Below are 22978 nucleotides of genomic sequence, written 5' to 3' on the forward strand. Positions count from 1 at the left end.
CGCACACGACGTGACCGCTAGAGGAGCCGAGCCTGCCCGACTATACCCGAGTGTACTGCGCTCGGTATATGTCGGCGCAGTGGTTCGTACAAAGCGTGGGTATCGGCGTAAATCGCGCACCCACGATTTTGCCCTGTTTTTCAGGGGAAAAAAGTGTGCGGTATACACCGATAAATACAGTATTTAATTTTTACACTGCCCCTTTCATTTATTTTTTATTTTTATTTTGTGTATCATTTTTTATTATTCTCGCAGGGAATGTAAATATCCACTATGATAGCAATATGTAGTGACTGTTTTTTTAATTTTGGGGTTTATTAGACGCTAGATTTCTCCTCGGCCCTCAAAGAATCTGACCACACCAAGATCAGTGTGATAAGATGCTGATGCTTTCCCAATGGCACTGTTTATATCCAGTGAAGCGAAAGTTATGAAATGCTTGTAGCTTCCGGTTCCTTAGGCCATAGAGATTATTGGAGCTGTTCTGGTCTCTGAACAGCTGGCGGATTTCCGCTGGGACAGCAGAGCCAGAGAAAACCATGGAGGGGGGGGGGCTGGATTGGCTAGGATTGCTTTTACATGAAAGCCGACTGCAGACCGAAAAAACGATACCAAGATGATACCTAAACCTGCAGGCATCATTCTGATATAATCACTCACAGTACAGCAACATAACAGTACGATCCTGTTCAGGGTCACCCTGAGGACGACAGAGTTTGTCATTGAAATGCATGAACCGCAAGGTTTGCTCGTATCTAATCGTGTTCATAGAAGCAGAGAAGACGAGCATATGGTGAAGGGATAGGCCCAGAAAGGTCTTAAATTCGGAAACCATCATAGGTTTCCAGGAAAATTCTCTCGCAAGGGTCAAATTTGGATTTGCGGTGATAAATTAATCGAATGTGGTGAGCAGGTCTTCCATGGAAAAACAGCTCGTAAACGTCAAGGGTACTAAAATCCACTGTTTCCACTTGAATTCCGAGTTGGCCAGTGAATGGGGGAAGTACGGGCTGGGCTGCCAATCGGGATTTGCAACATTAGTGTGTCTTCTTTTTTATGTCTCCCTGTCATGGTGTATTCTAACAGCTGTCACAGCTTTAGCTTGCATCAATAATCAAGAAGGAAAAAAATCTGGTCTTAGGCAGAACTTCACATACTGGTTCTCTCCACTGTACGAATTCCTGGCTTGGAAAATTGGCAAGAGGATCTTCTCAGCCGTCAGCAGCTGAATTCAGGAGAATGGGCTCTTCGTGCAAAGGCGTTTGCAGCAATTTTTCTGCATTAGGAGATGCCAGATGTGGATCTCTTGGTGTCCAGATTCAACAACAAACTGCACGGTTTGTGTCCAGAACCATAGTTGCATAGTTAGTCAGGTTGAAAAAAGACACAAGTTCATCCAGTTCAACCATAACAAAAATAATAAAATAAATATCGTACAATCCCATATACCCAATTCTATACCCACAGTTGATCCAGAGGAAGGCAAAAAAATAGAGCATGATCCAATTTGCTACAGCAGGGGAAAAAAATCCTTCCTGATCCCCCAAGAGGCAATCTGATTTACCCTGGATCAACTTTACCTATAAATGTTAGTACCCAGTAATAGTATGTACATTTAGGAAAGAATCCAGGCCTTTCTTAAAGCAATCTACCAAGCTGGCCAGAACCACCTCTGGAGGGAGTCTGTTCCACATTTTCACAGCTCTTACTGTGAAGAAACCTTTCCGTATTTGGAGATGAAATCTCTTTTCCTCTAGACGTAAAGAGTGCCCCTTGTCTTTTGCGTTGACCGTAAAGTGAATAACTTAACACCAAGTTCACTATATGGACCCCTTATATATTTGTACATGTTGATCATATCCCCCCCTTATTCTCTTCTCAAGAGTGAATAAATTAAATTCCTCCAATTAAAGAAGGGAATGGAGAGGTGTGGGATTATTGCAAGGCCAGCAAATAGAAACCAAAACACAATAAATATATAAAAGTAAAGATTTATTGGTTACAGGAAGATACAAATTGGTTCAAACATGTAAACAGTACAATGTAAACGTGAAAGCAAGACATAGAGATACATGCCATTGGTCAGGTCTACCCAACTAGTTTCGCTAATCGTTGGCTTCGTCAGGGGATTTGTGACATGACCGTCTCAGTGAGTGGCTCTGAGGGGATAGAACAAGAATTATTTAACAATTTAGTCAAATCCATTAAATACAAGTGCATACTTAGTTCATCATTTTTACAATAACCATAGTAAAAATTATGAACTAAGTATGCACTTGTATTTAATGGATTTGACTAAATTGTTAAATCTTGTTCTATCCCTTCAGAGCCACTCACTGAGACGGTCATGTCACAAATCCCCTGACGAAGCCAACGATTGGCAAAACTAGTTGGGTAGACCTGACCAATGGCCTGTACCTCTGTCTTGCTCCCACGTTTACATTGTACTGTTTACATATTTGAACCAATTTTTATCTTCCTGTAACCAATAAATATTTTATATATATCTATTGTGTTTTGGTTTCTATTTGCTGGCACCGCAATAATCCCACACCCCTCCATTCCCTTCTTCAATTCTAATTAAGGGATGAGGTGCCGTATCTTTATTAGGACCATCGACCACTAACCACCCACTTCTCCTTCTCTCTCGATCTCTCGATATCTCTCTCGAGAAACTGCAGCTGCCATTATTGAGCTTATGATCTACCAAAACCCCCAGATCCTTCTCCATTACGGATCTCCCCAGTTGTACTCCCCCCTAGTATGTATGATGCATTCATATTCTTGGCCCCCAAGTGCATAACTTTACATTTATCAACATTAAACCTCATCTGCCACATATTGCTCAATTAGACAGAGCATTGACGTTGGCTTGTAAATTGGCGTCATCCTGTAAGGACGTTATTCCACTGCATAGCTTGGTGTCGTCTGCAACCATGCAGATGACACCATGGATCCTCTGGCGTTTTGCAGTAAATGCCCTGAAGACTCCTTGGGACCAGGTTTTCCTGATTTATGCCTTCCCTCAATGTCTACCTCTGTTGTTGAGCAGGATAAAGGTGTAGGGCAGGCATCACAAAAAGGCGGACCATGGTCCGAATGACAGTCCTATACGGACCATGGCTCTGCCACTTACCAAGCCTGGCTTGTCTTCTCCCGGCTGACATCCTCCTTTCCCCTGTAGCTGATGCCCCACAACATTCTTCACGCAGCATGTAGAAGGCAGAAGGAGCAGCATGTCTGGGCAGAGGGCGGGACATGCATTTCAAGTTAACAAGCCAGTGATTTATTGCTAGAATGCAGGGCGGTCCTAGCAACCAATCGCCATCATGTTAACATGAAAAGCATGTCCCACCCTTCTGCCTTTAACATGCTGTGTAAGGTAGGATTGGAAAAGTTGGAGTGTTTTGAATGGCAGGGGGAAATGTAATATAAGGGAGGAGGCATTCATATAAAGGGGACTGGATTGCAAGGAACAAAGGGAAGTGGATCAGTATAAAAGAGGGGGGGGGGGGGAATGAAGGGGACTGCGATGAAAGTAAGGGGAAGCTGTAAAGGGGACTTGGGTGCCAGGAAGCCTGGAGCTCCTCTTTTAAAGTCTTTGTCTTAGATGTCACGCAGCTTGTTCCACCTGTGCGACTTAAAGGGTCACTAAAGGAAAAACATTTTTTTGCTGAAATGACTGTTTACAGGGTATAGAGACATAAGTTAACCGATTCCTTTTAAAAATGATTAAAAATAGATAAAAATTCATCATATAATGTGCCTCTAGTTTCACTTTCACTTTTAAACTGGTTTCATGTTTCTGTGAAGTAGAGAGAGACCCAGAACAAAAACAAACAAATCCAGGGCAGTGTTTTGTTTTTAAAATGAATCTGATTGGTTCTGAGGAGTTTTAGACACACAGCTTGGACCACAGTGAAAAGCTGCCATGAGATTTTTCATAAGGAGCCAGAGAAGCAGGAAGTGTGGAGATCAGATCAGAATTACAGCAACTTCAAAGCAAAAACGAACAATGAGGACATGAAACCAGTACTGCAGTAAGGTAAAGGAAGCTATTTAGCTAAAAAAATATTTTCCTTTAGTGATCCTTTAAGTCTGGTCTTGTTTTGCAATCTACTCCTTTTTAAAGCGATTTGTAAAGCTTCAATTTATTTTAAAAATAAATAACAAACGTCATACTTGCCTCCACTGTGCAGTTAGTTTTGCACAGAGTGAGCCCGAATACCGACTTCTGGGGTCCCTCGGCAGCTCTCGCGGCCCCTCCCTGCATCAGATAACCCCTTGGGAGAAGCGCTCTCCCAGGGTTACTTTGCAGGCGCGCTCCCGAGTCCAGAATTTGGCGTCCATAGCCTCCGACTGTATGACTTGGCCACGCCCCTGGCGACCGCGTCATTGGATTTGATTGACAGCAGCGGGAGCCAATGGCTGTGCTGCTATCAATCTATCTAATCAAGAGCCAGGACCTAGTGGAGAGGGGTACAGCCCTTCCCTGCTGAGGGAAATAGAATGCATTAAGGTGAAAAAATGCAAGAGTTTACAGCCCCTTTTTTAACCTTCCAGAGAGATTCCCTTTTGATATGTTGCATGCAATGTCATCTTTTTGGTGGCCATCACCTCTGCTCGCAGGGTCTCGGAGCTAGATGCGCTTTCTGGTCCTTCACCAGGATTTGGTCAAGTTGAAACCTTGGTCCTCTTTCCTACCTATAGGGCGCCTTTTTTTATTTCACCTAAATCAGAACCTGGCGCAGTCGTAATTTTGTCCTAATCGTATGCATCCTAAGAAAAAGATGCTTAATTGTTTTCGCTGTGGTTCCTGCTGTTCAGGTTTATCTGAAGTCTACAGCCTAATTTCAGTCTGTTTACCTGTTTGTTCTGTCTGAATGTCCTTACAAAGATCAGGCTGCTTCTCAAGCCATGATTACTAGGTGGTTTCCTCAGCTAATTTCTCAGGCCTATGTTATCAAGAGCAAGGTTCCTCCTTTCCCAGTTGAGGCTTATTACACCAGGAGTGTCAGTGCTTCCTAGGCTATTATGCACCAGGCTTATGATGTTCAGGTTGTAAGGCTGCTACCAGGTAAGGGGTAAAAGCCTAAAAAAATAAGCAATGCTGCCATTCCATTTAATATAGGGCTGCAACTAACGATTATTTTCAAAATCAATTAGTTGGTTGATTATTGTTTCGATTAATCGGATAATCTTAAAAAAAAGTGTGGTGTACAATTTAGTTAATATGTAAAAAAAAAAAGGCAATTTATTCTTAAATATCCATATGCAGTGGTAAATATAAATAACCAACTGCAGTAATTGTAATGCCTTCTATTACCTCCTCTTTCTCTGGGTTCAGATGCTGATCTTCCCTGCACAAAGTCTTTAAAGTGATAAAGTTATACTTGCCTGCTCTGTGTAATGGTTTTGCACAGAGCAGCCCAGATCCTCCACTTCTGGGGTCCCTCACCGATTCTTCTGGCTCCTCCTGCCTTCAAAGTGCCTCCATAGAAAGCTGCAAAGTATAGTATTGAGTGCCCGCTATAGCAAGGTAAAAAAATGTCTGCCTTTTAGAACCACTCACTTCCTGCCCAGGACTATATGTCCCATGAGGCATTGCTCCTCACACTTTCACATTCACAAATTCTCAGGCCCTTAGTGTGACATGTATGCATGGTGTACTGAGCTGTATGTGTGCTGCACTGTATTTCCTGATATGTAAACAAATAATGCATTCTATATGCAGGCCAACTAATCAACTGGCCGATTGATCGATTATGAAAATAGCTGACGACTATTTTCATAATCGATTAGTTGTCGATTAATCGATTAGTTGTTTCGGCCCTAATTTAATATATAACATCGTTTTGGGGTTTTAATATAGCTTCTTTCATGTATATAACATCACTATAACCTGATTTTATTTTGGATACATGATCATCCTCTGTCAGTAAAGCAATGTTTCATGTGTCTTGTGGCAGGTATAATGTTATTACTAGTTTAATCTTCCCACTTGAAAACTGTGTTTTAACAACTGCAATATCGGGCACTTTCATCCCCTTCCTGCCAAGCCAATTTTCAGCTTTCAGCACTGTAACATTTTGAATGACAATTGCGCAGTCATGCAACACTGTACCCAAATAACATTTTGAGATTTTTTTTTTTTCCGCCACACAAATAGAGCTTTCTTTTGGTGCCATTTGATCTTCTCCGTTTAGGCCGATATGTATTTTACATATTTTTGGTAAAAAAAAAAAATTGCAGTAAGCGTATATTGATTGGTTTGCACAAAAGTTATAGCACCTACAAAATAGGTTATTGATTTATGGCATTTTTATTATATATATATATATATATATATATATATATATATATATATATATATATATATATATATATATATATATATATATATATATATATATATATATATATATATATATATATATATATATATATATATATATATATACTAAAAATTATCAAATAAACGTGAACAATTGTTCAAAGTGATAAAAACAGCGCTATGAACAGGCAAGCCCTGCTCAGAAATAAATTTCCTGAATGAGTGATGGTGAGGTAGGTGATCGCTAAATGGTATATATGCACCTAATACCAAAAAAATTTAAATATAAATGCACCATGAAATGTGGATGAGTCACCCAAATAAGGAGGGTATAAGCTTACCACTGCAAATCTATAAATGATTTGCTTACAAACCATCCAATGATCCAGGTACTGCACGGGTTAAAACAACTCAGGAGGGGGTACATGGAAAGCAAAAAACACAAAGTTCATAGTGCAGTATGCCTAAACAGTATCCCCAACAAGGTGTGGAATAATCCCACTAGTTAATGGCGTACAGTGTTAGTAGAGTAAATGCACATTAAATAAAGTGGTTTCACCGGTATCCTCCTGCCCACAGGGGCCGCGTGAGTGCTGCGGATGAGCTGGTATGGTTCCCTCGCTGTGGTTGGTGGAGCGCGGTGGAACGCACTGTAGACTTCCGTGTAGCGTCTGTCGCCACGCCCTGACGCGTTTCGTCACTTCCGACTTCGACTGAGGGCGTGGCTACGTGACTCCGTCATTGTCTCCTTTATACCCCAGCTTTCGACGGCTATTGGTTGTGTCCCTTCCGCCCACCGGATGTGATTGGTGCTACTCGATCCGGACATTAAGTTGGACATCAGCCGGGATGTGTAATGGGTTTAAAAAGAGGAAAAATGAAGGAAATCTAAACTGCACTTTAATGTGGCCCAATATGACCAAAGTATGATGGAATCGCATATTCCTCGTTCTGTAACAGGATATGTACCATTGGTAAATGGCACATACGAGGAAGAGTGTATTCTCATGAATGAATCTTATCACTGAAAAAAACGTATTTATTATTAAGCATAATAAACGCTTATAGAGAAGGGGGAAGGAGATTTGTAGAAAGTGTATAAAAATATATATGATTATATGTAAAAGTGAGGAATGGTCAAACTTTCTCAATGTAACATGCGTGACAGAGTTCTAGAACTGCAATGGGTTATAGCCAATTGCAATTGAGATGGGAGTGTCTTATTCGTTTTACCACTGCTGCATATGTAAATGGGCAGGGAAACGGTAATATAGATCATGGAACCCCCGTAGTTTGTGGAAAATAGGAGATTATTTTTATAGATGTCTTTTTAGGGATAGTGCATTCCTGACACACCGTGGAAATGTATAACTGCCACTGGTTAGGCTGATAGTTTATATAATATATAAAGCTTGGGACGGCCTTGCAGCAGAAAAGTGAGTTTACTGCGATCACTCACACGGCATGTTAGTGGACCTCACAGATGCACATAAGTTGTGCATTTTGATGTGCAACCCGAGGTTCTATATGTATGAAGCAAGTTGCACATTTGTGAGGAGGTTGTACTTCCTGAATGATCAGTGTTCTAAACATGGTTCTTCTCTAAAGCAACCTTATAATGCAAATGTCATTTTCCTCTGCAGTAAAACTGGTTATTGATGTATATAGAATATACATAAAAATATTAAAACTAAATATATATATTAAAAAAAATTATACATATAAAAAAAATATATATAAAATCAAAGATAGTAGTAAAACGTTTAAAATATCTTAAAAATGTTTAAAAAACACCAAAGATATTAAAACGTATATAAAAAAATATATATATAAAAACAGTGGAATACATATGGAGATCACTGTTAATGGCATTACAGAAGGGCACTAAAAACATCCATAAAAAATAAATGTATAAAACTATATAGAGATCAGGGGATCTTACTGCTAGAAGAAGTGAAGTATAATAGTCATGTGCATATAGCAATTACTCATGTATATGTATATATACATACATACACAGGGAAGCATAAATCTGTGGGAGAGCTCAGGAGGCATGCCTGAATCTGTGTATCAAGGAAACTCGCATAGATCTAGATGAATAAATAGATGTATGGATAAATAAGTGTGTGTATATATACATATAAATATATGTATATATGGTCATTTGGTAGGTGGAGGATGTAGAAATGACCTATAGGTCTTATGGGAGAATTGTCGCCATAATATGTAGGACAGTAGGGATCTGTGTTCACTCGGGCACCTAGGAATTCCCTGAAGACCAGCCATGATTGTCAACAAAGTGTAGATATGGCCAGTGCTACAGGATGTCCATATAAGGGTAAGTAATCTGAAGGTTCATAGCGGTACGTAAATTCTTGCATCAAAAATCGCTAATGAAACAGTTTATATTCAGATCAATGTTTAACCCCTTTGGTGCCATTGTGACTGCCAAGTATATCCACTCTGTTTCGCGCTTTGATAGTTCTCTCACGTGATTACAACCCCTCCAAGCAGGTTCAACGTGGTCAATAGCCCAGAATTTCAGACCGGCAGGGTTACGGTTATGATGTATCCTGAAGTGGAGACACATTGTGGTCCTTATATCCCAGTTTGATGTTGGCAATGTGTTCAGCTATTCTAATTCTGAGTTTTCTCTTGGTTCGTCCAATATACATTAAATGGCAAGGACACTCGAGCATGTATACTACATAAGTGGTGTTACATGTTATAAATGATTTAACTTGGAACTGAGTATTTGATGTGGAGATGAAGGAATCGATACAGCTTCTTGGTCTATCAGCTTCTTTACAAGGAAGACATTTTTTACAGGGGAAGAACCCATCTTTATCCCATATTGATGGTAATTTCTTTGGGGGGTCCAGGATCTTTTTCACCACCTTGTCACCAAAACTTACGGCCTTCCTGTATATAAAACCAGGTTTATTTGGGAGGACTGTATTTAGTGTCTTGTCAAGAAATAAAATGTGCCAGTGATTTTTGAAAATTAATTCAACTTCTTTGTATTGGCTATGGTACCCAGAAATAAAGCTCCACTCGTGTATGTTTTTCCTTATCTGAGATTGTGTGGTGGTAAGGCTACTGGAGCGGGGGAGCTGTCCAAGATCTTCAATGATTCTATCCAGGTGATTATTCTTGTATCCCTTTTCCAAAAATTTCCCTTGTCATTACTGCAATTACGTTTGACGCGCATCAGTTGACCCTTCGGGATGTTTTTTAACCACATCGGATGGTGGCCACTTTGGATAGGCAGAAAACTGTTTGCATCGGTTGGCTTGAAGTATACCTTGGTACCTAATTTATTGTTATCTCTGAAAATGTTGAGGTCCAGGAAGTGGATACTGTCTTGATTGTATTCACTGGTCAAGTGAATGTTGTGTCTGTTTGTATTAAGATCCTTTAAAAATTCATCCAATGTTAAAAGGGAACCAGCCCAAATAAAAAATAGATCATCGATATAGCGTCTATAAAATAATAGCTCCTTCTGTTGTGTTTTAAAAATCGTTTTGTCTTCCCATTCGGCCATAAAAAGGTTTGCAATGCTGGGGGCAAATTTGGCCCCCATTGCAACACCGTTTCTCTGTGTATAAAAGCAATTGTTGTACCAGAAGTAATTATGTCCCAAACAGAAGTCTAGACAGTTGCGAAGAAATACTTTAAGATTATGCGAGAGGTCTTCTCTCCTCGACAGGGCCCAATTTAGTGATAAGAGTGCATCATCATGCTGAATTATTGTGTACAGAGATGAGACATCGGCCGTTACTAGATACACATTATCCAGGCCAGTTAGGTCTATCTCTTGTAGTAAGATGAGCAACTCTTTTGTATCCTTTAAATAAGCTTTGGTGGCCGTGACGCTTTTCTGCAAATAGTGGTCCAGGAATTGCCCTAGTCTAGAGGTTACAGACCCAATCCCATTGACAATAGGTCTTGCTGGTAGGTGTTGTACATCTTTGTGAATCTTGGGCAATGCGTATATTGTTGGAATACGGCAACTACTGGGAACCAAGTATTTTCTCTCCTTATTGGATATTGCATATGAGCGATATCCTGTTTGTACCAGTTTCTGCAAATTGTTCTCATATTGTGATGTGGGATCCTTCTTCAATTTCACATAGGTATTTGTATCTGAAAGCATATCTGACAGTTGTGTGTGGTAGAATTCCTTACCCAAAATCACCACTCCTCCCCCTTTGTCTGCTGGTCTGATTACAATCTCTTTTCTCTTTTCCAGTAGCTCAATACCATCCCTTATGTATCTTGGATTCACGTCTTTTTTTTGGTTTTATCAATTCTAGATCACGTAGAAGAAGACCTTTAAAAACATCCAAGGGCTGGTTTGCGGCTACAAGGGGATTAAAAAGTGATTTGTTCCTCAGTCCACTGTCCGTGGCTGGTATGGGAACTCTTTCTATAGTGTTTGGGTATTTATTCAAAAAATACTTTTTCATACTCAGTATCCTGGTGTATTTGTGAATATCGATAAAATCATTAAACTTATTAATTGGGCGGTTGAGACCACATTTTAGGCCCAGGTTTAAAATGTTAGTTTCTTTATTTGTTAAAATCGTATCTGTTAAATTAAAAATGCCTCCTAATCGTAATCTCTCACTCTTCTTTTTTTGTTGTTCCTTTGTGCGTCTCCCTGATCTACATCCTCTGGGTCTCTTCTCCAAGGGCCTGGGTGAGGTCCTCTCTCTCGATCTGAGTAAGGTTGATCTCTCCACTGTGGGTCCCCATGGGATGATGTTTGATTGGTGTCCCTGTGTTGTGTGTAATATTGAGGTTGCGTCGTGGGTCTCCCCCTGTGGGTTGATGCTCCCCTGCCCCTCTTCTGCCACCCCGACCTCTCCCTAAAAAAGGACGGGGTGATTGGTATTGCTCTTCACGTAAGGGTTCGTACCTATTATATACAGGTACCTGATGGTATGTGTCTGTAGGTAGTGGTCTCTGATTGTGGTTACCGGGGGCAGCGTTCCGACCCCTACCTCTTGATTGGTTAGGGTTACCCCTTGTAGGAGTGGAGCGATTGCTCGGTTCCTGGGTCAAACTTAGGACCCTGCTATTGATAGGTTGTAGTGCTGTGCTGGTGGATGGTTGTGATCCTTCAGTACCTTGTTCTTGCTGAGTTTCCATAGTTTCATTTTCTACTATTTCCGTAGTGTTGTTTTGCTGCCAAAGATAGATATTTTTGGTTCTAAAATCTCCCAGGTCGCGATGGAACTTCTTTATTTTAGTTTTCTGAGTTTCTTTATCAACCTTTTCCAGTCGTTTCTTTATTCTATTATTAAAATCTATCACTTGTTGTGAGTCCTTAATAGGGTCTAGCAGTAAGTTTAATTCATTTATTTTCGCCTAGTTTGATAATTTTCCTCTTTTTTTTCTTTTCAAGATGAGCTCTTGTAATTTGTGACCAACTCCATTAAAGAACTCGAGCCATTCTAACATGGAGTCCCTGTCGTCTAGGCCAGGGGTCTCCAAACTGCGGCCCGAGGGCCAGATGCGGCCCTTTGCTAGCCTTTATCCGGCCCTCAGGGCTTTATTCCTCCCCTTGATATGAGGCACTATTCTTCCCACTCACTCCAACAAGGGGGCACTTTTTCTTCCACCGATACCAATGATGAGATACAATTACTCCTACTAATAGGGGCACTACTCTTTATCCTACTGATCGCAAACTATGAGGCCAAATTAATTCTCACCAATGCTGAGCCCGGGGCTTTTTATGCCCCCGCTGGCCACAATCCGGCCCTCCTAAAGGCTGAAGAACAATAAACTGGCCCTTTGTTTGAAAAGTTTGGAGACCCCTGGTCTAGGCCATCTTGAGGTGTCACTTCCCATCTGAGGCTCCTTATGATTATCTTTTCTTTCAGATATTGTTCAAGTGTACAAATGTCCCACCATGTTTATTATTTATATATATATATATATATATATATATATATATATATATATATATATATATCATTTTTTATTTTTTTTCTAGTAATGGCGATGAGCTGCTATTTATTTATTTATTTATTTATTTATTTATTTATTTATTTTATTTTTATTTTTTATATCTTGACATTGCTGCCGACAGATTGGACACTTTTGACACTTTTTTTAAACTATTGACATTTTATATAGCGATCAGTGATGGCTATAGCCACTGATTACTGTATAAATGTCACTGGCAGGAAAGGGATTAACACTAGGGGGCGATCAAGGGGTTAAATGTGTTCCGTGACTGTGTGCTGGGGGGGGGGGGGCGGAGACTTGCTGGGGGGGAGACCGATCGCTGTTCCTATATACTAGGAGCACACGATCTGTCTCCTTTACCCTGACAGGACGTGAATCTGTGTGTTTACACAGTAAGCCAAGGACATCATATGACACCCACCCAAGATGGGAGAGACACCTTGCGAATGCCATTTGACTATGGGCGGGGTGAGAAGTGGTTAATTTTCTGTAGCTCCATTCCATTTGCTGGGGGTACATATAAAACTCCTCCCTCTGAGAGTTGCCATACAGCACATTGTGCAGCTGGTGTCCCCATGTCAGAACACAACTTTTCAGAAAAAAAACTTGTAGTGTGTACTAGGCTTAAGCCTTCTACCTGCTCTGTAGATGCAACAGATAAAACATAAGTGCACCTAATTGCACAGTTCATGATATTTATTAAATAAGGATTCAATGCACATATTGTATTGGAGACCCGAAGCACGAGGGCTAACATATAGAATATAATGACGATATTCCTTATGTCTGGATCATGAAACGGCCTCTTTCTTCTAGCCAGAAAGAGAACCACTCTAGGAATTTTAATGTACTCTTGACTCTTAAAATAGAATGACTCACCCCTTTGAGGTTTTTGTTGCTGTTTTTCCCATAACGGGAAGATTTGCCATCTCTATTTGTCCTGGTGACATGTCTTGGGTTCAGAATTTGATGGGAAAGTTAAAACTTTTAAAATTTTCACAGGAACTACTACTGAAAAATTGGGATGCCCCTTCACTTGGAAGATTTATTTCTTGCTTCTAAAGAAAAAGGAAAAATCTCTATGATGAAACGGACACACAGAACAGGGACTCTTAACGATTCCCTACTGCATCCAATTTTTTTATAAATTATTTTCCCTTTTATGTACTCTTTTACCCTAGACACTGACAGTCAAGCTGTAAGTGGAAGGCCCTGTACTTTGAGTCAGTAACCAACAGTTGTAGAAAGTAAATAGAATATAAGTGCAGCGCAATACAATTAATCCAAAATATTGGCAGAATAATAAATCTTCAAAAAGTTAAAGATGGAGTAACAGCCAAGATAGATGGTGAACAGCAAGTTCCACAACGTCTTTCATCAGTGTTCATGAAGTCCACAATACGTGACAATCCCTCCATCTCCAGTCTAACTAATTACTCTCACCTTACGGCATGGACCCCTGAGCGAACAGGTGGTCATGCAGGCAGATATCAAAAAGGTTTAACACGGACCATAAACTTCTTTCACGTTTCCTTAAATCTCAGCAGCGGCACCAGATCATAAGTAAAACGAGAATCTAAGTGCTCACAGCTTAACAATATAAAATGTATTTTTGTGTTTACACCCCCAACTACTCACATAAAGGTGATTAAAAATACAGCATGTAAAGCCGACATCAATCTGTATCACTTCCGTAGGACAGCAGCGGGTGACGTCATACGCAGCTCCTCCCCCATATGCGTTACGTTCAATCAGAACTTCCTCAACGGGGCGGAGCTACTGTATGACCCGTTAGCCTATTTGTAAGGAACCGTCGTTATGGCAACGGCCGAAGCCAGACACAGCGGGACATGGCTGAGATGTCACGCGTCAGCCTGATGTATGCGCCGCCGTCATAGCAACAGCAGATGCCGAACCGAAGGGCAAGATTTCACGGCTTGTTAGCCTATGGATAAGACATTGTGTTTAAGGGATTAAGTTATCAGTCTTGCCTACACTTTGTTCACTAATCTAAAAAAATAGGCCAGAACTCAAGACCTTTGGGGGTCCAGATTGGGGAGCATGTGAATAATATTAAGAGAGGTCTTCGCACCCACAGATTCTCCAGACATTTTCGGCAGTGCCATAATGGGTGATGCAGTCGCTCCGCCCCGCTGAGGAAGTTCTGATTGAATGTAACGTGTACGGGGGAGGAGCTGCGTATGACGTAACCTGCTGCTGTCTTACGGAAGTGATACAGATTGATGTCGGCTTTACATGTTGTATTTTATCATCTTTATGCGAGTAGTTTGTGTGTAAACACAAAAATTTATTTTTATATTGTTAAGCAGTGAGCTCTTAGATTCTTTCTTTTTTCTTATGATCTGGCGCCGCTGCTGAGATTTAAGAAAATGTGAAAGAAGTTTATGGTTCGTGTTTAACCTTTTTTATACCTGCCTGCATGACCACCTGTTCGCTCAGGGGTCCATGCCGTAAGGTGAGAGTAATTGGTTAGACCGGAGGTGGAGGGATTGTCACGTGTTGTGGACTTCAACACTGGTGAAAGACTTTGTGGAACTTGCTGTTCACCATCTCTCTAGACTGTTACTCTTACCTAGATTCAGAGACGCCGCCGCAACTTTAAGGCATGCGCCATCCGTGTACACATCCCAGTGTGCATTGCTCCAAAGTACCCCGCGAGGACGTATTGGTTTCGACGTGAACGTAAATTACGTCCAGCCCCATTCACGGACGACTTGCGCAAACGACGTAAAATTTTCAAATTTCGACGCGGGAATGACGGCCATACTTAACATCAACTAGGGGCAGCTGCTTTATCTTTACGCGGCGTATCTCTTACGGAAACGGCGTATTTTTACTGCGACGGGCGCACATACGTTCGTGAATCGGCGTATCTAGTCATTTACATATTCTACGCCAAACTCAACGGAAGCGCCACCTAGCGGCCAGCCTAAATATTGCACCCTAAGATACGATGGCGCAGGCTGTCGTATCTTAGCTAGGTTTAAGTGTATCTCAGTTTGAGAATACACTTGAACTTAGGACGGCGCAGATTCCGAGTTAGGTCGGCGTATCTACTGATACGCCGGCCTAACTCTCTCTGAATCTAGCTATATTTTTTTTTTTTTTTACTTTTTGAAGATTTATTGTTCTGTCAAGATTTTGGATTAATTGTATAGCGCTGCACTTATATTCTATTTACCATTGGCATTTGTATTGCGTAAAAATTCTTTAGTGTTCAGCTTGCATACGGGGGTCTTAGTTTACTTGATTTCTTTGTGCTGATTGCACCTTTCTGTTATAGTTCTAGAAAGTAGGCTCGTATTTCCTTCTCCACAGGTCTTTAAAAGGTGTGCAGAAAAATGCACCACATAAGACCAAGTGTGAGACTTGGAAGGAGGTGAAGCTAAACTAACTTTGGGTAATAACATCATATAATAGGGCATGGGTGGGGTATTACATTTCTTGTCTTCCTGTCTTCTGTTATTGAGAGGCGACATACTACTGGTTGGTGCCAATATGGACAACCAGTGAAAAAGGAATTAGAAATGATTAGTAATTCTTCACTTACTCTACCTTTTTTGTTTCCACATCTAGCTTTAACATATGAAGAAGTACTTTGCTTTGTACCTCCACCACTGGACCCTGATGAAATGGAATCTTGAAAGAAGCTGTTCCAAAGGTGTTTTGCCGCTGTGAAGACGTTGGTGGAGGGGTCTGTTTACCACCTCCAGCTGTCAAAAAAAGTGCCTATCAGACTGTGGATCTGAGTGACTTGCATACATACATCTCTATATATATATATTTTTTTTTTTTCTTTACTGGGGAGAGTTATTTATATGGAATCTAACTATTGTTGCATGTTCCCCTAGCCCTCCAACTGCCTCTCACTTTTCACAAAAATATATTTCTTCATCCTCTACACTCGCAGTATGACCTGTGCCACAGACAGTTTTGGAAATATTTGTTTAAAACAGTTGTGTTCAGTGCTCCTTATGTCTTAATATTTGTGATTTTTAAAGAGGATAAAAGACAGACCAGATATAGGATACAAAAATCTCTGCATTTTTGAGAAAACGGATTGATGTTTTTTTAAGCCCTTACCAAACACTTTTTATTGGCTTGAACTTGGACTAGGTTAAAAAAAAAGTTTTGAACGTCTAGGAAAATAAACTTTTTTTTCATTAATGCTTAATTTGTGAATACAAAGCCATTTTAACAAAACTTTTCTTCTGCAACAATATTTAAAATTTGAATGGTATACAGTTCTTTTGGGATGAGCATGTGCGCTTTGTAAGGTAGGGATGGACAAATTGTTGCAGAGTTTGGGAGCCAATAAGTCTGATCCAAGAATAACCACCACCTTTGACAGGCCAGAAAATGAGAATAGATGACAACACTAGGAACAACTTACAAATGTTTTTTTAAAATAACATTGGTTACTTTCAAACAGGGATGCTGTAAGATCTGATGGCAGTGAAGCAAATGGGCAGCACTCTGGGGTAATCATGTGACACTATTGGGCATGTCACATTTTAATAGAAACCAATGGACAGTCATTTCGTGTTCTGCTTTCTGTGGGATACTGTACACATTGTTAATTAGCATCTATGTAAGAAAATGTTTTATGTTTGTTTCCACAAAATTGTGTCCTAAACAGATAATTGGAGCTAATCTGAACTTTTGTGTCTAAAGTGTTTTAAGAGTTTCAAAAATGAACTATCTCGACTTCTAAAAAGTCAGTGGAAAATCCAATGTAAAATGCATTATGCTCCAGTATCAAATATGATTTTTTTTTTTTTTTTTTATGTAAAACTAAAAGACTATATCATTGAAAGTTTATAGATATATTTATGTTTACTATATATATTAGTACTGTTAAATGGTAATATTCATATAAAGTTGTTTACTGTTTTTTTTTTCTTTGAAGTCTTTTTCCATTTGATAGATTTTTGTTTTTATTGGTTTTAACTTTTCCTGTCTTTACTAATTTTCTATATGCTGGTTAAATGTAACAAAGGGTAAAATCGGCTGGAAATGGTAGTTAGAAACGACCACGTTCCTTTAGAAATTGTGGAATATTCAGTCTTTGCGTTTGCACACAAATACATTTTATAAGTACAACAGTAGTTTAAAAAGTAATTGGTGCCTGTGGGAAGCACTTTAACACCCATATGGTGCTTGTAAGCCTCCATCCTTTCTTTCATTTATAGGACCACTGTCTTTTTGAGAGCAAAATTAAGAATTTCCTTACCCTAGCTCTCCTGGGCCATTTCTCTGGGAGACAGATATGTATACTGCTGGAGATGGGCACGTTAAGCCTGTGTAACAAACATGTCATCATTCTCTGCAGACTAGAAGTTTAGTTATTCAGACAAAGAATGAGAAAGATGAAGAATTGCTACTTTACAAAGGTAGCTCTCCCCTTCCCCAGTATGCTGAATAATACAGACCAGATCTGGGCCAAATAAGCTTCTGGTTCACTGAGAATATATTTCTACTCTTTTTAAGCACGAGCATGAGTGTTTGTTCATGTGCTGACTTTGAAAGAGCTTTATTAGGCGATTCCTACCTCTGATCATCTTCAAATTACCTTGTGAATTAGCCTTTAATAGTCATGTGGATCAACCATCCTTTCTGTGTAAGTTTGAACTATGCAGTGTTCTCTAAATGTGCCCATGTGCATTAAGCGTAAACCTTTCCTTGTAAATTAAAATGGAAAAAAATATAAACAGCCTTACCATGCTTTTATATGTGGTTTAACCAAATTGCAAGACAGGAGCTGCTGTTGAGATTTGCAGGAAGACCGTGCTAGTTTTTTGCAGAACCAGACCAATATGACCTTCATGTGGCTGTGTACTTGCTGTAAAACTACACCAAGTGGAAAGCACTAAGTTATTAAAATGTGTGCCTAGATGAAGGCTATGTATCTGTATTCCTCAAGTTTAATTTTTTTTGAGCTGCGTAAGAATAACTGCACTCGAGGCCTGGAGTTGTACAGTCCAAATTTTAGATGTTTAACACTAAAAGCAGTGCCGCTGTGTGCTTCTTGAGGTAGCCACTAACTGGCCTCTGATAAAGGTCTTCCTTACTTTTCTGAGGATAGGGTCTTTACTGTGAAGTTGCACACATGTAACGGCTAGCTAGTTGCTCAGCTTTATTGGGAACCTTGGCTCACTCTTCCTGAAATCTCCTTCTCAATCACTTTAATATAACGTGGGGGTATGGTCCTTAAGGTTATGGATCTCTAAGCCTGAATACATTTGTGACTGTATTTTACTGCCTTTGCTACACCAGTGTGGTTAAGAGTGCAGGAAAAACACTTGTTGGCACAAACTCAACATGCAGTATTTATTTTTATGCTTCCTCATTATAATGCCAAACATAACTTACAGTCCTGCAAGTACTACCCTCATTGGACTTTTCCATATGCCCATATTTTATAGTATTGAAATGGATTTACCTGGGATTTTTCACATTGTGACTCCAGTTGCAGATATTTGGGGGCACAACGTGTTGCCACGACTGAACTTTTTTTTTTTTTTGCCCCTTGGCAAAACCGTTTTACCCTCTTTAGTTTGAATGGAGATCAGAAAATTTCAAGTATTGCTACATATTTTTATTTTATTTATTAATGACTTTCTCTTCATCGCTCTGATAAAACCCACTCTGTGCGGTGGATCTCTGCAAAATCTTAATGCATGTCATCAACCTTAGTTGCTTTTCTAACCATCTTTTAATCCAATATATATTATTGGATGCTCTTCTCTAGGCATAGTTGCAGCGGTGTTTTCTTTTTTGTAATAATGAATAAAAGATGGTCTGGTTAATGTTGATATTATTTTTTTTTAACTGAGTTTTGATTTGTGTTTTCACAAGTTTTCCACAAAGTCATTTTATTACCTAATTGGCATTCATGATGCTATTTGTTTCAAACCTCTGGAGTCTTCCAAGAGCAGCAGTATAAAATGTATATTTTGAAATAGCGCAACTCGATTTTAGAGGATTATTTAACTTCTGAAAATGTTGGGATACACCAGAGCTCATTTTAATTAGTAAAGGAAGTACTTTTTCCATGTTAGAATTTTTCATTTTATAGTTTGGAGAACTATTACTTTTCCACTTCATCTGTATAGACTGTTTTATACAGAAAATTTATTTTAATTCCACGTTTAATCAGTAACACATTCTGGAAAAAGACAAGGAGGTAAATACTTATGTATGGCACTGTACACACTTACAATGAGATATTGATTCTGAATGCTATGAATATATTAAAAACTGTTGATGCTCTCATTTTAATTAAATAGCTGTACAGTTTTCTATGCATACATTAGTTTTAATTGTACCACTAGGCTGATCTAGGGTATCTTTGAAAATATTTTAGCCAATGTAAATTCATGTAGCTGCCATTACGATTGTGTATAATTATACAAATGTTGGTCAATATTACCAAACCATATTTAGTGAAGGGGCATTTTGTATTTGTTTTAACATCCTCTGTATGGTACTGATCCTTTGCCTTTTAAAATAATGTTTTGTCTTGCTGAACAGATGTTTTCAGTTTCCTAAATTACAAGTGGCATACCTGCGAACTTGCTCTGGCAAGTCAGAACATGTCAAAGCAAACCCACAGATGTCATTTGTGTACAGATACCATTATTCTCACAAATCTTGTCGTCCGGTTTTTTTTTTTTCTTCTAAAATGGAATTAAGATGTTTACATTGAACAGAACTGCTGCACTTACACAGAAGACTTATATGGAGCTACTCAAATGTTCACTTGCATTTTGCTATTTTCTTGGTCTCCTCTGTGATGGATTTGCCATAAATAAGCACTGGTCAAATAAATCTTATTTTTAAAATCTGTCATTGGTTATGTTGTGTGCTTTATGTACTGTACATCAGCTTATTTCAGGAGTTCCCATATGATCACACTGAAATCATCTATTTTTTTATATATATATATATATATATATATATATATATATATATATATATATATATATATATATATATATATATATATATATACACACATATACATACACACACACACACACCTAAAACATCCTCCTTTCTATGCCACATTTCTCTATTCTATCACTTTAACATACAGCAGATGGCGCTGTTTCCTTAGTTTGAATAGTTGTCTCCAAGTGGTAGACACATTTTCTGGCTAGATTTGTATTCCCTTTTAAATGCATTTCTTATTTTAGGGACACTGGGCAGGAATTCTTGAATATATGTAGCATAACAAAGGAACAGAAAAAATGTAAGCTGGGTAATAATGTTTGTTTTCATGTATTTTTAGTGGACCATGGAGGTTACTAAGGATTGGGTTTAATGTAAACAATGCAGTTTTTGTTATCAGTATTCATTCCTTCTATAGAATACTTTTGTTTCTGTTGTAGCCAAGTGCATTTTTTCAGGTGTATACCAAGCAACTCTGGTCTTGAAGACCGCCTAGAATTCTGTAGAACAATGGGCTTATTTAAATTAGATGTTTGCAGGGGGTAAAATAAGTATTGAACACGTCACCATTTTTTTAGGTTAATATATTTCTAAAGGTGCTATTGATATGCAATCCCATACATACAAAGAAACCAAAACAAATAATTAAAAAAAAATTAAGTTACCGTATGTTTAATAAAAATAGAATGACACAGCAAAAAAAAAAACATTGAACACACTAAGTGAAATATATATAATACTTTGTACAAAATCCTTTGATAATGACAGCTTCAAGATGCCTCCTGTGTGGGGAAACTAGACGCATGCATTGCTCGGATGTCATTTTTGACACATTCTTTCACACAACAGTCGTCAAATCTTGAGGCGAAGTTCACACATATGCAATTGGATGTATGTTTTTCCACATCGAATTTGCATGACTGGGTTTCACCCAGCTCCGGGTCGACCATGGTCTGCATTGAAGGGTCCTGTGCATCTTCTAGGCTGATTTCAGGTGCAAATTCAGGCAAATATTCGCACCTGAATTGGTGAACAGTGATACACCGGGCCACATGCTGTGAATCGCAGTGTATTTGAACAGTGCCTCGGGGACGATGGGCCTCTTTGAACTCCTGATCTTTTTAGTTCTTTCCATGGGATTTCTTTTGGATTGAAATCCGGAGATGGGGTGGGCCATTCTAGCAGTTTTATTTCTTTGAAACCGATTGAGAGTTTCCTTGGCTTTGGGATCATTGTCTTGCTGAAATGTCCACCCTCCTTTTTGTTTTCATCATCCTGGTAGATGGCAGCAGATTTTTATTAAGCATGTCTTTGTATATTTTTTCATTCATCCTTAATGACACAAAGTTTGCCAGTACTGTATGCTTAAAAACAGCCCCACACCATGATGTTCCGACCTCCAACCCTCACTGCTGGTATGGTGTTTTATTGGGGTGATGTGCAGTGCAATTTGCCCTCCAAACATGGTGTGTATTATGGCATACAAAGAGTTCAATTTTGGTCTCATCTGACCAGACTATATTGTCCCAGCATTTCACAGGCTTGTCTAAATGTGCAGCAAACTTTAAACAAGCTTCAACTTGCTTTTTCCTCAGCAATGGAGTCTTGCATAGTGAGCGTACATACAGGCCATGGCATTTGAGTGCATTACTGATTTGTGTTTTTTTTTTAAAACAGTTTTACCAGGTCTTTTTGAAGTTCTCCACAAGTGGTCCTTGGCTCTTCTACAATGCTTCTCATTCTTTCACTTCTCTGTCAGAAATCTTGTGAGAAGTACCTGGTCGTGGGCAGTTTATAGTGAAAGGATTAGAAAAATTGGGCGAATTGAGAGGCAATTTGGACTTTCATGGTCCAGTATAGACTTGCACAGTTTAGATACAAAAATATAATTTTATTATACAACAGATCATTAAAAAATGTAGGCAGACATGTAATGTGCAGAAGATGCTGACTATTTCAGGAGAGAAGCACTATAACACAATCTGGAAAAGAGATTAAATATCAATTTCCGCAATGGGTTTACGGGAAAAAAAAAAATCTTATCCAGTTGCAAACTCTACATGTTTCACAGTGACTCGCTTCTTCAGGTGTTTCAGAGAGTATTGGATATAATAGAAAGACATAAAATAAAACGACATGTGTACAAAAAAATAAATGGGAAATATACTCTGACTGCAAAAATCTGGGGCAAATTGCCAAAAGAGCTGCCATCATGGTGAAACACTGTATAACTACAGCCTAAATTTAAGAATACGATGTCTATTCAATAATCCCTAGAGAAGGAGTGGGGGCCAAAAAGAAAGTTGGTTCAAGAGCAAAAGATACTCACCAGTGCTGCCAGCACCAAAAACACTGGGCATCACAAGGCCAAGGATGGCAATCAACCGGGCGAGTGCAGGAACCTGATGAAGATACAAAGAAAATGTAGAAAACCATTTCAAAGAGAAAGCAAGAGAAAAAAAATATACCCTATAGAAAAACATCCCAAAATGGGTGTTTACCATGAGGTCTGTAACAAGGATGAGATATCGTCCCAGTCTACCACACCTCATTCATGAAAACAAATCATTCTGATATGTATAATAGGGAAAAAAAAAAAAAACATACATCTTCATATAAATCTATATGACAAGGCAGAGAGTACTAGTTATAAGGTGGAGGTTGATCAATGTTCTGCATGGTTGAAAATGT

General features: G+C 39.1%; 1 protein-coding gene across 2 annotated transcripts in view; it reads left to right on the forward strand.

Moving 5' to 3' along the window:
• LOC120927297 (mitogen-activated protein kinase 14) overlaps positions 1-20183 on the forward strand; it is a 109927-nt gene extending 89744 nt beyond the window's left edge. For both annotated transcript variants that reach the window (XM_040337867.1, XM_040337866.1), the window contains exon 12: positions 15911-20183. In XM_040337867.1, the coding sequence (XP_040193801.1) occupies positions 15911-15978 (68 nt within the window). In that variant the 3' untranslated portion in view covers positions 15979-20183. The remainder of the gene's footprint in view (positions 1-15910) is intronic.
• The last annotated feature ends 2795 nt before the right edge of the window (positions 20184-22978 follow it).

This window comes from Rana temporaria, chromosome 2 (assembly GCF_905171775.1).
Source record: "Rana temporaria chromosome 2, aRanTem1.1, whole genome shotgun sequence".
In the NCBI taxonomy this organism is placed as follows: Eukaryota; Metazoa; Chordata; class Amphibia; order Anura; family Ranidae; genus Rana; species Rana temporaria.